At 45.8% G+C, this 16,960-nt stretch overlaps 1 protein-coding gene across 1 annotated transcript; it reads left to right on the top strand.

Moving 5' to 3' along the window:
- Nucleotides 1-1,581: 1,581 nt before the first annotated feature.
- LOC125537733 (aquaporin NIP2-1) lies at nucleotides 1,582-4,995 on the top strand. Its single transcript, XM_048701050.2, has 5 exons — nucleotides 1,582-1,844; nucleotides 1,954-2,178; nucleotides 3,614-3,808; nucleotides 3,908-3,969; nucleotides 4,383-4,995. The coding sequence occupies exons 1-5, from the start codon at nucleotides 1,695-1,697 to the stop codon at nucleotides 4,636-4,638; spliced, it is 888 nt and encodes a 295-aa protein (XP_048557007.1). The 5' UTR covers nucleotides 1,582-1,694; the 3' UTR covers nucleotides 4,639-4,995.
- The last annotated feature ends 11,965 nt before the right edge of the window (nucleotides 4,996-16,960 follow it).

The raw sequence follows: 16,960 nt of genomic DNA, 5'->3' as shown, positions 1-16,960 counted from the left end.
TTTACTCGGCTGCTTGTCCCGCCTCCTAAACTAAGTATTCCTGCTGCTGCAACTGCAACAAACAAAATTTACTTTGCAGAGTACGTGTCAGGTCGAAACATTCAGTGAGCTGCAGCAGAATGGACCTGCCTGGCAAGGCTGGCCAGGACTCCGGGGCCTTAGGATCAATTTCCCGGCCGATCTGCAGCGAGTGGTTGTTTTCGTGCTTGATTTCCTGTGAAAGCACAGTTTTGGATTTTTCTTTGTGAAAACGTACACCACAGTCCACAAGTAACTGACACTAGAGGCCTGCTTCCTGCATGTCTGCATCCGTCACATTAAGCCGGCAAATCCCAGCCTCGATCCGAAACCTCGAAACTTCCACGAGTTCAGACAGGTGCATGTAACCGGAGCAGAGAATGGTTGGTACCACGTCGGCGTCTCGCATTGCTCAATTCATGCAGTCGCTGAGGATCCCAGGCAACAGATGAAGACGATGAGTATCCAGACGCCTGAATCGGCGATGTCTGAACTCTGAAGCCTCAAGGCAGTTGCTCGCACACGATCCCCCACCGATGCGGTGCGCACCCGACACGGCGAAAGGGGAGCCCAAGATCGGCGAGGGGTCACTCCGGACTGCAAAATATGGTTGACTAATATCGGACATCAGCACAGGATTTTTTCAGCAGTGGCAGGTCGGTTCTGACGGCGACGATCGATCAAAGTGCAGCGCGGCGCCTCCCATTCGGCAGCGGTGACGGCAGTGCGGAGAGAGTGGTTAAGATAACCCCTTATTGTAATGGCATCTTAGCAAATCTGCAACTACTCATCATTTGAATTTGATAGCTTGGGTTTCGGCATGAGCAACCCTGCATTTGAAAAATATCCAGTTGATCGGGCTCCATCGTTGATCTGGAAATGGCGGCAACTGCTGACAGGGACAATGCCCCTCCGGCCAATGATAAACTTCCGGCACGGCTGTCCTGGTTGGCGTTGGCTCATCACGCCTGCACTGCGTGTCTTCTAGGGCAGTAGAATATGCCAATGTCAACCTAAACACAAGCTCGCAAGCGTGAGCCATGGGGACGGACGTAGGAGACCCCCCCTCCCATGAAATATCCATCCATCATCACCTACAAAATAGAATTTCTTTCTCCGGAGCAACCCTGGCTTAAAAGAATCGGTTCGTCGCCGTACATCGGCGTCACGACGCCGACGTCGGCGCCTTTATCCCGGCATATTATAGGCACCTGCGAATTTACAACTGCAATCATTTCTTCTATCGGCCGATTGAAATATCGTTTGCGTACTTTTCGCCCCCGGGCATGGTCCTAACACGTTTATGCATGCCCTTAAGCAGAAGAGAACAAGCCCGGGATTTGGTTTATTTCGTCCAATGCCCATGCGACAACGTGTTCGAGCAGATTTAAAAACAAGAAAACTACTGGAAAAACACGGAGGGCGGGAGATTGATCGGAGCTAAGCAGCAGCACAAGCCCAGTGCCTATCCGACACCCAGGCCTAATTAAAAGGTGAGTGTGGACTGCTAGTATCTGCCACCTCGCGCCCGGTCCAGCCCTATAAATACCCCGCTCTCATCTCCCCAAAGAGCAAGCGAGCTAAGCTAGTTCATGTAAGCTTCCTCCTCTCCACCTACAAAGCAGGAGCTCAGTCTCAGGTGCTGTGATAGCTCTGCTAGTTGGTCGACTTTGGAAATGGCCACCAACTCGAGGTCGAACTCCAGGGCGACCTTCTCCAGCGAGATCCACGACATCGGCACGGTGCAGAACTCCGCCACGCCCAGCATGGTGTACTACACCGAGCGGTCCATCGCCGACTACTTCCCTCCCCACCTCCTCAAGAAGGTGAGCCAGACCGAACGATTCGATCGATCATAGAACTGCGCCGGCCGCGTGACCGACCACTGGATTCAGAGCATGAATGAATGACGCGAACTGTTGTGTCGATCTGCAGGTGGTGTCGGAGGTGGTGTCCACGTTCCTGCTGGTGTTCGTGACGTGCGGGGCGGCGGCGATCAGCGCCCACGACGTCACGCGCATATCGCAGCTCGGCCAGTCGGTCGCCGGCGGGCTCATCGTCGTCGTCATGATCTACGCCGTCGGCCACATCTCCGGCGCGCACATGAACCCCGCCGTCACCCTCGCCTTCGCCATATTCCGCCATTTCCCCTGGATTCAGGTACTACATACGTTACGCAACAGGACACAACTCTGGGCAGTCGAGCAGTGACGCTGCATATGCACTAGCTGCTAAACGCCTAGATCATTCAGCCACAAAAGCCATCCCACTACTAGTAATCACGTTAATCTTCTCGCTTTCTCTTAGTCTGTTATTTCCAACGAAGAGATCTTGGCAAACACCCCACTCATCGACCGAGATACTATCTCGACCGGATGACACAAGTCGCACAAGAAAACCCATGGATTGCTTTGTCACGGCTACGTACAATGCTCAGGACCGCCTCCGGTTAAAGAAATGTTCATCGCCTTATTAGATTACCACAGTTGCTTCAGTATTTGAAAGACCGTTTTCAGGCTAGCTAGAAAATGGGATGATCACATGCTGATTTGTTTAGTCATGGCTAAAAACTCAGTTAACTCACACGTACTTTTCAGGGTGTTGTCATGGACGTGATATATACTGCCAAATTCAATCGCTTCTTTAAGCGTAGTCGGCGAATTATTGAGTCGACATAGCGTCTAGCTTGTGGACTTAGCTATAAGCTATAAGCAGAGTCAAAAGCAACGGGGTTAGGGTATATGCTCGCGTAACTTGTTGTCCCAACCAACCAATCGGGTAGTACCTTTCATGATGGTATTTATACACCAAAACGATGCCCAGAAGCCCAGTACAATGAGTAGCCACTTGGAGTAGCTTAGCTGCTTCGCCTCGCACGTCCCTTTCCCTGTCGATTTGTCTAGTTGGAGTTTGTTGGAAGAAATAACTTTGCATGTAGCACAAAAACAGCACTATTAGGCAGGCTATATGTGTGAGGTGTGATCGGTCGAGGCACCAACCTAAAGCTCGGTCGCATCAGATATATGAAAAGAAAGCCTTTTCTAGTCGGAAAATATGAATGAAAAGCTTTCTTTTTCTTACCGCGATGGTTCAGTTAGTGGTGGCAAAGCGTATGCATCGATCACAGGAGATACACGGCCGGGGGCACTCGCCAGCACTAACGCCGGTACTGTGCCACACCAACCGACCGGTTTAACACTGACACCGCTTTTAGTCGGCATTTTCACCGTGCGAAATCGCCTTCCGGCTCGACCTAGAAGACGACCTTTACATGTGTCGTGGCCGCAGGAGCTCTCCTGCTGCCTGCGTACGTACCGGCTGCCTAGTGCGTGGGGCACTGAGGCAGGCCATGTCTGTGTGGGGCTAGCTCGCAGGTTCGTCGAGGGCACGCGCGCGTGGCGTGGGTGCTGTGAGATTTGGGGCATGTGCCATATATTCGAGGCCCGGATCTGCCGGAGATCGCATGCAGCGCGGCCTTTCGATCGGCACCCTATTCCGCCGGCCAGCCGCCCAGTTACCATGCTAGCTGCACATATTCACGAACCGATTCGATGTGCATCTGTTCTGATGGATGATTGTGCTTGTGCTTGTGCAGGTCCCGTTCTACTGGGCGGCGCAGTTCACGGGCGCGATCTGCGCGTCCTTCGTGCTCAAGGCCGTGCTCCACCCCATCACCGTGATCGGCACCACCGAGCCGGTCGGGCCGCACTGGCACGCGCTGGTCATCGAGGTCGTCGTCACCTTCAACATGATGTTCGTCACCCTCGCCGTCGCCACGGACACCAGAGCGGTAAGTCGTCCGGCCGCCGTCTTGGATGCTGATTGCCATTTGTCGACCTCTGTAAAATCATTGATTCTGACATTGTTTTTTCCCGTGTTGTTCATGCAGGTGGGTGAGTTGGCTGGGTTGGCTGTCGGTTCCTCCGTTTGCATTACCTCCATCTTCGCAGGGTAAATATATACACTACGCTTAGAGATTAATCAATTAACACCTCCCCTTGCCGGCTAGTAGTAGTTAAGAAATCACTACTTGGACTACGCAGTATCTAATTCATTCTCACTCACGCCCAAAACGAGAAATTCCTTAATTAGGCCCAGTTAATCACCACTTGGCTCTTGGCAGCCAAGGGAAGGGCCAAACAGGAGTCGCTGATAACATTCTTAATCTTGGTAACCTTGACCGTATCCTCCATGGCCTGAGCTAGCATGGAGCGATGGGGCACGCACGCTAAGTACAATGACATGATTGATAGTGGCCGCGTCAGACGATGAATATGTTAGTCTAGTAGTATTATGCACTGATATAATAAACGGGATTAGTGATGGAATAAAACTGAGACGCGACGGCGACCGATCGAGTGCAGGGCGGTGTCAGGTGGATCGATGAACCCGGCGAGGACGCTGGGCCCGGCGCTGGCCAGCAACCGCTACCCCGGCCTCTGGCTCTACTTCCTCGGCCCCGTCCTCGGCACGCTCTCCGGGGCCTGGACCTACACCTACATCCGCTTCGAGGACGCGCCCAAGGACGGCCCCCAGAAGCTCTCCTCCTTCAAGCTCCGCCGGCTGCAGAGCCAGTCCGTCGCCGCCGACGACGACGAGCTCGACCACATCCCCGTCTGATCCTGCCGCCGCACGCCGGGCCGGACGGATCTCCCGCTCCCAGTGTGTGTCCTTGGTAGTTGTTGTTATGTGTGTGCGTGCGTGTGTCACTTGTAACTCAGTGGTTGGTCGATGCATGCAGGGGAGTACGCGCGTGCGCGCATGTGTATGTTTGTCCGCCCGCGCATGTCGCAGTAGATTTGCTCCCTCGCTCTGTTCATGTGTGCAGGCAACTGAGCTTGGGGGCCTGGTTTGGGGGCGCATCAGTCCGCACTCTGCAGCAGTCGCACGCGTGCCAAAGTGTATCTCTCCTGCAATTGCAGTACATAAAACATCCGTGGCTTTGGTTCTCAAAAGAACATGTGTTGGCTTTTCGCACCTCCCTCCCGTTTGAGCAGTCTTTGGAGGGGCTCTACCTTTAATTTCGAGTTTGAACCATGAAGTATGATTGTGATTCATCTTCACACTACTATATTTGTTAATCCTTAAAAATAACCTTTCATTAGGGAGGCGGAGAAAAAAAACTTCAAAGTAATCAAAACATCGATCGAACCATCTTTTGCCATCACAAAGACAGCGTGAAAGGTTCTTTAATAGCAAGGCCTCTAGCAAGAGAACGGCGATCAAGCGCCATCATCGTCGGATCCAACCACCGAAGGTCAAATCCCGGGTTTTCACCCAAAAGATAAGGACTGAGCAAATCCGAGTAATGCCTTCCATAAGATACCGACGCAAGAACACTGCCATTGCCAGGTATAACCAATTAATTTAGGCCTTGGGTTTTCACCCCGGTGCTCGAGACCGGGTACTCAAGAAACACCACCAAAATTGAAGTCATCATGTGTTGTCGCCACCACTTTCCGCGATCCCATCAAGTACATGGTAGGCACGGTTTTGATGTGAGATGCGAAGCAAGTGAAGACCATGCCCGCATAAGCAGCCAGTCAAGCTACAACAACTGCCGGATGCCACCTATTTGGGACACTTCGCAGTCCTGCACATCTTCTCGAGTGTTGCATAATCGGTTGACAAACCATATTTGCCGTTGCTTCCGGATCTGAAGGTCCAAGACCCTCTATCCTGTTGCGACAAACAAACAGCAACACAGGACCACGGCGCCATCCACGTGTCCGAGCGGAGGACCGCTTTGTTGGGATGTAGAAGGTCGCCGCTGCCACCTACGTAGATGGAATTGCTGCCACCAACAACTCACCTTCGATGATCGTCGGCCCGGACGGAAGCACCGCCGTCACCGCCTAGCAAAAGTTCAGCCGGAGCAAGAAGTCAATGCACAAATAGTCATACAATCACCTTCTCCTCTCAGAATCCGTTGTGTGATTCACCCAACCGTAATAGGCGCAACACTTAAATGCATCCACATGTACAGGGAGCAACGACGGGTGCTTTGGTAGATCCGATCACATGACTTAGGTGTGGAAGGTGGTGGCGGCTAGGGTGAAACCACATCTTAGCCCTGAAGTAAGTTTTGATGCTAATGACAAGCGATTAGGGGATAATAGTATTCATGAGTATATGGACAGGTTTTTAGCCCTTATTATTTAAATCAAAGGTGGTTGGAGAACACCCACATAAAAAGGGATAAAACAAGATGACATAATTGGATCAAAGCATTATATTTTCCTATCTTTGTCTCATATGAGGGTCGTGATATGAAAAGGATATGCATGAGGAACACGAGCGGGATTCATGTGACATATGAACCCAAGAAACTTACAAATACCTTGTGCCAAAGCCTTGAAGAGAAGACCCTTTAATTTGGTCTTTACCTTCAGCTCTGCCTCAAGGTCTTTGGACTTCCGACGACAAAGGGGAAGGAAACACTATTGCTAAACCCGAAGTATTTCGTCAATGGATCTCGAATCTCCAAGTTGGTCTAGGACCTTTGGGTTAGGCAGAATGTGAAGGAAAACAAAACAGATAGGGCCCATGTATATGATGTCCCCTTCTTCCCCAAGGGCATGGTCGACCAAATCTCACCCACCAGCATTCTTGACCGCCTCAATCTCTTGTTTCAACCTCTATAGCAAATCGAACTTTGATTTGTTGGAGGGAAAAGAAAATAGGAAACTTAGATTCGGGATTCCACCAGGTCAATCTTAAATCTCCCTTGATTTCTTCGTGATGCTTGTTACTATTGGGTTGGCAATGAACCCTAAACGTTTGGTGTCTCTCGGTATCTTCCAAGCATATGGATTTGCTTTAGGAAGTCCATGAAGGTCGGAAGCCACCTCAGGACCTACCACTTAGTCGTTGAGCTCATGCTTTGTTAGCCAAAGCTCAAGGAGAATGCTAACCGAGGAGGAGGAGAGATATTTGTTGTCGTTGGGAAGTTTTGTGCCTCCATGTCTCCCCAATTGGTACAATAATCCCCACGAGGACTTGAACTTCAGGATTATTTCCTTCTGAAGCTCTCTCTACTTTTTAAGTTGTTATCTACCTTGGTTATCTTGCTTAATTGTTGCTTCTTACTATGTAGGATGTTTCATCTAGTTGCATTTAAATAAATTATACTTCAATGATCCCAAAAATCAACCAAGAAATTTATATTAGTCGCCCGTCTACCACCTCCAGTTGACATCCTTGAATCTTGAAAGGGTTTATCAAAACCGAACAATCCCTTTTAATCCGTCCAGATCCTCCACTTATATATACATCTTTAGTGGTAGAGCCCAAAATAGACTCTATGTCTGATATCCACCTGAATCCAATCTGAGTGGGTTCCGACCCCTTACTACTACATGTACATGCTCCATTGGAAAGCTCATCACTAATCTCTTGTCTATGGTAGTTGCCCCTCCATTGATGGGTCCATGGCCTTTCACGGGTATGTGATTAACACTTATGGACTAGAGATTTTGTCTCATAACTACTTTAGTATGCTATCACTAACTGGCCTGAAATCTTAGCCTGTAAGGGGTGAGTTTGTAGGGATTTTTAAAATATGACAATTCACCGATTAGATATTACACACATCATACATCATTACGCATTTCACACACACACACACACACACACACACATATATATATATTACATTTTCACGCATAGATCACAATTATAGTTCAAGTGCATCCTCTCAGTAAACTATTACAATCCCATCTTATCGCATTCTTGTCCCATCAACGGGTCAGCTATGCCGACATCTCTAGAGTACATAAGTGCAATGGTGCTGGAAATCTTAAGCTTCTACAGAATAGGAGGGTACCCAACATGCTTGACAAGTCAAGCATTAACATGCCAGTTTCTTAGTGACACTGCCACATATTCATCCCAATCTATCTAAAAATACATCAAGCAAACGTTAGAGAAGAATTTGGAACGAAACAGTAAACCAAACATTGCAACACCAATGGTTACACAAAGAATCTTGGGAGACAATTACAATGTATAGAACAATATAAGATATAATATTGGTATGTATAGGTAGAATCCAAAAATGAAGAAACAAATCAAATAGACAACATAGAACCACTAAATCACGTGCCACTTATGATTGAATCCCCAACGACCATCCTAACTATATATTGTATATTATAACAGTAATATAAACCAAAAGTTGCTTTAACTTATCTGGTCCTATACAATCTAATGCGCTATGCATTCCGACTTGTGGGGTTTAGTTTTTTCAGTTTCGCATCACCTCTGCCCTTGATCATGACAATTGCTGGATGTAGAATGTTTGTGTAATGTATGTGTTCATCCGTACACTAGCACAAAGGACAAGACCATATCAGAACATACAATTTATACCAGTCGTACTAGATCACCAATGCCATAAGGACACATGAAACTAGATAAACAACGGAACAAGTTACAAAATATACACCAAATCATGGGGTAATAACTAGTTGGATTGAAATCACACCTTAATTTGGGATTGGAGAGGTTTAAGGATGGTGAAATCACTCGATAAAGAAATAATTTGATGATGGATATAACAATGTGGGTGATGGTGGCGCCCTGGCGGCGTCCCGATGCCACCAGAAGTGAGGGGGTCCCTCCTTCCTTGATGCCCCCTGCCAGGCAAGATGTTTCTCCTCTATCTTTTCATGGATATATGAAGGGTGGAGGCCGAGAACCTCCCCCTAGATTGGATCTTGACTTTGGGGGAGACTTTCTTTATTGGTGTTTTTGACTCTTGATACTTATTGATTCTCGAAGATTTGTAACTCCATAAAATCTAGTGGAAAAACGCGCGCGATCATAACATTTGTGCCAAGGATCCTTTCAAAGGGCACACTTTGGAAAAATTTAAAGGCCCACATAGGTACGCGGTGCGGTCTTGAGGCATGACACATTACTCTCCTGGCTTGCCCTTTTGTAGGGCATGTGATTCTTCTTGAAGGTTTTGTATGATTTTTCTTGAATGTTTGCGAGAAACTTCTTGAAATCACATAATTCACAAAGACAAGACCTTCTTGCCATGATCATGAGGTTTGTTCACAAATGCATAAATAATTCATGAAATAATGGAAAATATGCGATTGAACTTCAAAATAAATTGGTATGCTTAATATGTATGAGCAACTAGCACATATCTAGACAAATGCACTAGTGAGATTTGCTCAAATCATGACGGAGGAGATTCGGGGGCAACCACCGGTCCCGCGTGAGTGGCCATGCGTCCAAGCCTGGTCGTGTCATCATGACACTGGGCCCACTAGTCTTTGGCCATGCCCCCTTTGGGCCATGTATTCATCTATTCATCGTGTTCCTGAGGAGAATACCAGAGAGCCACAACTACCATATTATTTGTTTAGGGGGATATTAGATTGACATCTTTGCCACATTGTGATTCATTACCATCCTCCATTAACACGAAGCCTTCCTCCATCGACATGGTAATGTTTTCCCCATCCATGTTTGAGTAATTTATTGTAGGAATAGGGAATTGATGAGAATTGGATGATTGTGAACATCTTATAATGGGACATCGATTAGGTCTTTGCTCATCTATTACCTAGAATGGTGTTGATGCAACCTTGCTGTTCATAATGCTTATTACTAGGGTCTGCGTAACTTGATATCATATCTGAAATATTCAAATGCCATCTGCAAAAAGCAATAGATGGAGTGGAATTCCTCCTAAAAATGGTATACACGGTTAATTATCTGCAAAGTCTCATATCTTGTGCCCTCGACATAGCTAGTTTACTTGTCAATTGCAAAAGTTGTAATAGTTTAACATATATGTGATACTAAAGTGTTTTTCAATTTATAATAGACAATTATAGAAACTATATATGCATGTAGAGTAAGAGAAAATGTGACAAGATCCCAAAGTTTCACTAGTAGCATATGGTACATAAATCTAAACACATATATAAATGAACAAGTGCAATTTTATCTTTGATATTTCATAATTAATTGAAAATATATAATGTGCCTCAATAAATTCAAGTAATATCCATACAATACTTGGCTAATGCTCAATCTCAGATACCCAATACCATGGCTACACCATGCTCAATCTCAAATATATAATAGAACACTACATAACATTGCATTGAGCACTTTGATATATTGTTCGGGTAACCTCAGATATACTTACTTGACTTTCTCCTTAATGAGGTGCTCTAGGTAATGTGTCAGCAAACAAAAATATTATTCATTCTTTCTGTCATTGGGCTACACCCGATACACTCCATCCAATGCATACCATTTCTTATGACATCTTCTCGTTGTAACCTAACCAGGTTTAAAATAAGGAACAAGGATCCCCAAAAATATATCATAGATAAAAGATAAATGCCAATATAGGTTGATTTGTAATAATGTTCGACAACTCATTTGAAATACACAAAACTATTTTGCTACATAGTTACCACTGAAACCCGTACGTACTCTCGAAGGACTACGCGCCTTCATCATGGGAGAAATATATACATATTTTCTGAAAGGCGCCTAATGTAGATTAGATCTAAGGAGGCCTCTCATATTGGACATGCAATTCTCTTTGTTCTCCGTTTCTGCTCGTCTAGTCCACACGGCTCTTTGGACAATGTCCAAAAAGCTCAAACAAATAGGCGGTAGACATAGGGGTTTAGGATAAATCCTCGGCCAAAGGGGGGATGTCGATGACCACCTTGGGCCCACCTTTTTGGCCCTCGGTGTGCCCCACCAACTAGCCTTCCCCTTGTTGCTTTGTCCTGACATCTTGATTTTCATCCTATTGTTCTTCTATCTATTTTCACGAATTTCTGCCAAAACACATACATTGCCAAGTTTTATTCTCAGAGCCATTAGTAGGATTAGTCCTAAAGATAATTAAATATTCAGGTCACATAATAAACTTCGAGAGAAGTAAATATTATTTTTAACAAATCACACACCTAGTAAAAGAGTGATGGAGATGCGACAAGAAATGAGGAAGGAAAAGAGGTGCCCGCCACTACTAACAGTTGACCGGTGGCCAACACTGCCAACAAAACTGTCTTTTTAGAAACTTCTGCAATCATGAAAAGTGTTCTTTCTATTTAATGCTATTTCTTGCAAATTAAGCTTTAATCTGTAAAAAAGAGGGAATCTCCAAGTAACCCGGGTCTTGAGAGGTTTGAAATTTGAATCGTTTGAACTCATAAATATTTATCTTGATGAATCTACTAAAAGTGCTACAGAAATTAAATGTATTATTTTTCTCTTAATTTCGGGGTGGTCCTTAGGTGCATCTGTCTCGTTTGGTGGCGACAATATGATAATCACAAACGAACATCAAGTGAACATTGGTGGCCCGCAAAAAAAGTGACAATTGGTGGTGTTATCTATTGCTCCTATCTAGTCGAAACGGCATAAAGTACATGCTTATTCTTATACTGCTATCCGTATATAATAGATAGAAGAAGCATATAGTCTGTCTCATTTGTCTTTCATTATGACCTTTTGGCTTTTGGCTTCATTTAGCCCGTGCAACGGAGTATCAGTTGGCTACCTAATGATTTTGTAATCATCGTCCTGTCATCGTCATTGCATGATAACTAAGGATGTAGATCTAGCTGGCAAAGGAAAATCATAGCACAAGTTTTCTCAATAAAGATTCATAATTTTGGAGTAGCTTAGCAAGTTGTGGCTTAGAATTTCTAAATATGCGTTTGACGATATTGAAATGCCAAATTTCTAAACATGGTATATCACGAGGGACCGGATTCCACCGTCATTACAATAAACAACCATGAGATGCCAGAATTTGCTTCTAATAGAGTTGAACTTATGACTTGGTCACAACCCAGTTCTCTTGAATATGGCAATATCAATCTGATTTCGTTTATATTCTAGTAATCCTTTATTGGTAGCAGCCAAATGTACAAATTTTCGATACCTACATAATTTTGAAAGAGCAGTCACCAGTGACTTCAAAGGAGTAGTAAGAGCGCGCCCCAAACCATCCTCAAATACCTCAGCCGGCCCACCCGATCACTGACGGGTCACGAAATTTCGACCCAGACAGAAGCCTCAAATAGGGCTCAAACGGACGGGCTGACCGACACCCCTCATATCCAACCTAAATATGAGACAGATATGGAGGCGCCCAGGCGCGCCCGGGCACATCCGCCACGTCGGACCCGGCCCACGCTGACCCACCCGACCCCACATATATTCGTTCCCTCCGCTTAGTGGACCAAACCCTAGACACTTCACATTCCTCTCTCCTCCACTCCTTCCGCCACCCGAGCTCACCTCCGGCGATTTTTGGCCGCCTCCGCCGACTGGGGTGTCATTATGTGCGGGTTGGAGGAGGCAATGGCGGTCCGCATTGCACTCCGCCGCTCCCGGGAGGACAGTGCCCGGCCGACGGACGGATTAGTCTAGCGTGACTCCATAGCGTCAGCTCAACGAGCGCTCGAGCCCTCTGGGGCTGGTCAGATCATCGCGGTCCCGACAGCCGGAAAATCTCTCCTTCCCCTTCACTGGACATGCAGACTATGAGTCCCACCGGGAACGGGCAACCCACCGTGGGAAGGAGAGGATAAGGGCTGCCGAGGCCCATATCGTGGCGGCGGAAGCGGCTGATGCGGTGGCGCGGGCGGCCGCAGAGTAGGAAGCCATTCGCGCCCGCACTGTGAAGAAACGACATAGGAGAAGCACGTGCGCCATCGGCTGAGGGCAGAATCGGACGGTCCGTGCCATGGTTGGACGCCTGGACTGCCACCGAAGGAGGAGAAGGAGGACAACGACGACGGGGATAGCTCCGGTGACGAGCATACCCAGTTCGATCCCTACTGCGCCTTCGACCGGTACTTCCGCGAGAAGGACGGCAAGGGCGTCGGAAAGGACAAGGATAGCCGTGGATGATCTTCACCATAGCCAAACGTGCCAAATTTTGGTAGTCCGATGGCATGTTAGTAGTGATGGAGTAGTCAGACGATGTGTGTAATGCATCGACATAGTTGCATAAGTTTGTACGGATATAATTGAGATGTCCGGATCTGAATTGCATTATTTGAGGCGTGAACGATCACTGTCCGCGGACGCGTCCAAATGCGTCCTCCAACATTTATGCGGCCAGATTTGCCCGTTATGGCTGTTATGGCTGTAGATGCTCTAATAATATCCATGCAAGAAACCATTGGTGCTAACAAAATAATTAATTGAAGGATCCAGGTTGAATCTCTGTAGAAGCCGTAAGGATGGTGCAGAGCCGTGAAATGACAATGTCTGAATATACTTTTTTAGTCAAGGAGATAAAGGATAATCTAGAGAAACATGGTTCTTGTAATACTCATATTGGACGTACTTAAAATCAAGCTAGTCATTTTATGGCCAACTTTGACAGGGTACAAGTTCGTACTGCGGTATGGCTTGGATCAGGACCTGAGGAAGTCTTTGACATTATACGTTGTGATTGTAACTCCTCATTTTTGAGTAATACAAGAATTTGTCGCAATTTTTTTTTGAAGGGTCGCCAACTTTTTTTCTAGAAAGAGGAATCATCTCTTTGTACTAGCTTGACCCATGCTTTCAACAGGGACCAGGACCAAGCACCTGATTCCGGGTCGGGATTCCTCACAAAAATGGATCGATCCTATGAGCTCCACTGTTCACTTGCTACCGCCGTTAATATCAGCATGGAATCAGAGAGCAAGATGACCACATAACACACAACCTAGAAAAACATTCTTCACGCCGGTCGATCCCAAAGGATCTATTCCCATGGTCGCACCCACTGGAGACAAGAACTCAACGACGGCCACTCGCCCGGAATGTGTCGTCACGTATTATTGGATCCGCAGCCGTTCTCCCTGTCATGGCCTCATGACTTCATGAGTTGCACAGCCGCACGAGTCGTTATTGGCCAATGGCCACGCATGGCAAGGTCTCGATCGAGCATCTTTTGTCGCTGGATGACATTCTTTACCGTTCCTGGTGATGTTCGTGGAGGGCCTCCGGCCATCAGCCTAGGTTGTGGCCGTCAACCGTCGTCTATGTTGGGGGACAGTGTTTATACATAACCGAGTACGCACTAACTAGCTAGAGGGCTTGGTCTCTGATGTATTTCCATATAAGAAATTCTGAAAAAACATAAATAATTTGAAAACGTAGGCATCGAACTCACGGTAAATTAGAAAATCAGTTGTAAGTACTGATAATAGTAGCAAAATTTGACCTACACCACCAAATTCAGTTCCTCATGCATGCACGGGTCGAATTTTGGACCACATTTTTGTGTCATGATACATGCATGTAATGCAAACCGTCACACAAAAATGAATTTATCTTGATTTAAAAAATGAACTTATCTTGATTTAGAAAATGAATTTATCTTGATATAGCTTTTGACCTTAAAACAATGTGCACGAGTGCATCCAATTCTCTCACATATGGTCATATCAAGGAGAAAAGAGCATCTTATTTTGATTGTTCAGAGGGCGACTGTGGAGTCACTAAATGAAGCCACATTCCTTTCTTTTGGAGATGCTGACCAGCCGCAAGGTTGATATGACACTTAGATTCTCCGTGTTTAAACTGTTGTATAATATGTGGTTTTCATGCAATGCATATTTTATGGCTCTGAATTTTAAAACCAGGCAAAGCAAACTCTCAACTTTCAAAACCACATGAATCACTAGTAAAACAGTTATCAGTGATGTGGATGCTCCCTTCTATGCTCATTGAACAAGCATGACCCACTATCCCGGAGCAAATCTCACCTCCCTCTTATCCGGAACAAACATTTTCTCTCGCTTGCACTTTTCTTGTTTGCCTCCATATCCTTATTGCTTTGCCCACACATAGTCATTGATGTTTGGCTTATCATTTCTATCACAACCACTCAGTCCCATCACAACAGTCGCCGCGTAAACGGAACAACCAAAAGTACTCTAATGCGTGTGGCTGAGTGGGCTCATTCACAATGCCTCCTCGGCCCGTCTGTATCTATGGTGATCAGAAGTGCCCATCCTCCTTCGCATCGCCACCAAGCCCCTGTGTTACCATAGCCACCTAATGCGACCAACTTTCTTTGTGACGTAGGCTAGTAGGGGTACCGCGGTTTTATCCCCTCCCCTCCCCCCAAATTATGGGGTCACAATGGATTTCTTTTCTTGTAGAGTTGTAACTTCACTTCTTAGCTAGTTGAATGCTAGTAGTCGTGCAGTTGGAAGTTATTTTATTTGAAAATAGGAAGTCTGATCATCCTAGTTGGAAGAGTTTTGTTGTGGTGGAAGGTTGTGCGTAAGGAATGTTAAAGGTTGTGATTTTTGGAAATTGTAAGTTGCGCTTAAGCAAGTTGAAAGTTGTATTATTTTTCCTTTTTCTCTTTGGCGATAAGGTTGGACATTCCGAACGACCAAATGTTGCATAAATAATGATTGGGTGGACCATGGAGTTATGGCTTCTCTGTTGGATACCCCAGCTCCATGGGGTTTTATGTGTATGCATGATTATGTAAATGGCCAACTATAATTCCAATGGCCTCCAATTCTCTAGGTTGAAAACCCTTCATCTTGTTTCGGGCAAGGATGGCCAGATGGCGTTGTACCCTTTCGTGGAGGCGCCTCTGTGATCCACTAGGGTGATAGTTGAGATGTTGTGTAATTGGTGGTTGCTCGTGCGAGCTTCAATATTGTCAAGTTTTGGTTGGGCTTTGTGGCGAATCTGGTAGTTTTGGATATCAATATTCTTCTCCCCTCGAGGCCGTGCAATACAACATATTATCGCCTTTTGTAGAATCGTTTAGTATGTCTAAAGGGGGAATAAACAACAAGAAAAGGCTAGAGGGCAGGTTCTTGATTTTTATATTATTGCCAATTTTAAAATTTTCGAGTAGTTGCCTGAGACTCCCTACGCATGCAGCTCTACAAGGAGTAAGAAGGAAATAAACAACTTGCATAGGTAAGAGGCAAGGTTAGGAGGATGAAAACATGAGGTTGCTTGATGAAGATTTTTCCTGTGGTTTGGATAGTTGACGCTATCACGCTCCACGTTTATGGAGGCTTCGAATGGCAGAGATTTTGGTTGCAAGGTCCATAGAGGAAAACACCCACAAAGAGTCTATGACGGAGCAACCAACTTATTCCGACCACGAAGGTCTAGCCTCACTCGAGGTAGATCTTCAAAAAGTAGGCGATCTCCTTGTCTTTACAAACCTCTTGGTTCTTTCACACCTTTGAAAACTCTCAAGCACGCCTGGCCGATCTAGGACGTGCCCACTATCCAAAAGTAGCGAGATAAAGTAACTCTTTGATGAATCCTTTCCTCTTGTGCTTCAAAAGAAAGTATCTTCGAGACTCAAATCTCTCTCAAGATATAGATCTTTGGATTGGACAGAAAGTATTGTAAGGCAAGGAGGAACATTAAACAGGTGGCTTGAAAGTTTGTGTAGAAATCCCTTTTAACTCACCCCAAGAAGTGTTAGTTCTCTCTCGGAAAATGTGATTTGAATGTACTTTGAGCGAACTGGTGGGATAGGTGTGGATATATATAGGATGGAAACAAAATTGCAAGTGCATGTATTTTTGCACGGCTCAGAGGCTCAGAATGATCAGCTCGAAATCGCCAAACTAAATAAAGGAGGCAAGGTTTGAATGGCTCAAAGGGGTGAACAAATGTTATCCAAGGCTTCGAATAGCCTTTCACTCAATTGCGCACTCTACTAGACTTTTTTCGGAAATTTTGACATGGAAACATTTGGAAGCTCTATACATAGGAGTGCACATGTGTTTGGGTAGCTTAGAAGGGAAATGCCCTGGAGGCTCTGTCCGACTTAGTGTTTTTCAATGAATATCTCTTAGCAGGTTGATCCTAGAGTCCTAATAAATGTGGTTTGGAGGATCCGTATAGAAATGCAGAGAGATGGTTGCAAAATGTTAAGCTTTTGAGAGGTGTT

This window comes from Triticum urartu, chromosome 6A (assembly GCF_056163025.1).
Source record: "Triticum urartu cultivar PI428250 chromosome 6A, HENAU_Tu73, whole genome shotgun sequence".
Lineage (NCBI taxonomy): Eukaryota > Viridiplantae > Streptophyta > Magnoliopsida > Poales > Poaceae > Triticum > Triticum urartu.
Note: the sequence above shows the minus strand (reverse complement) of the source record. Positions and strands in the feature narration are given on the sequence as shown.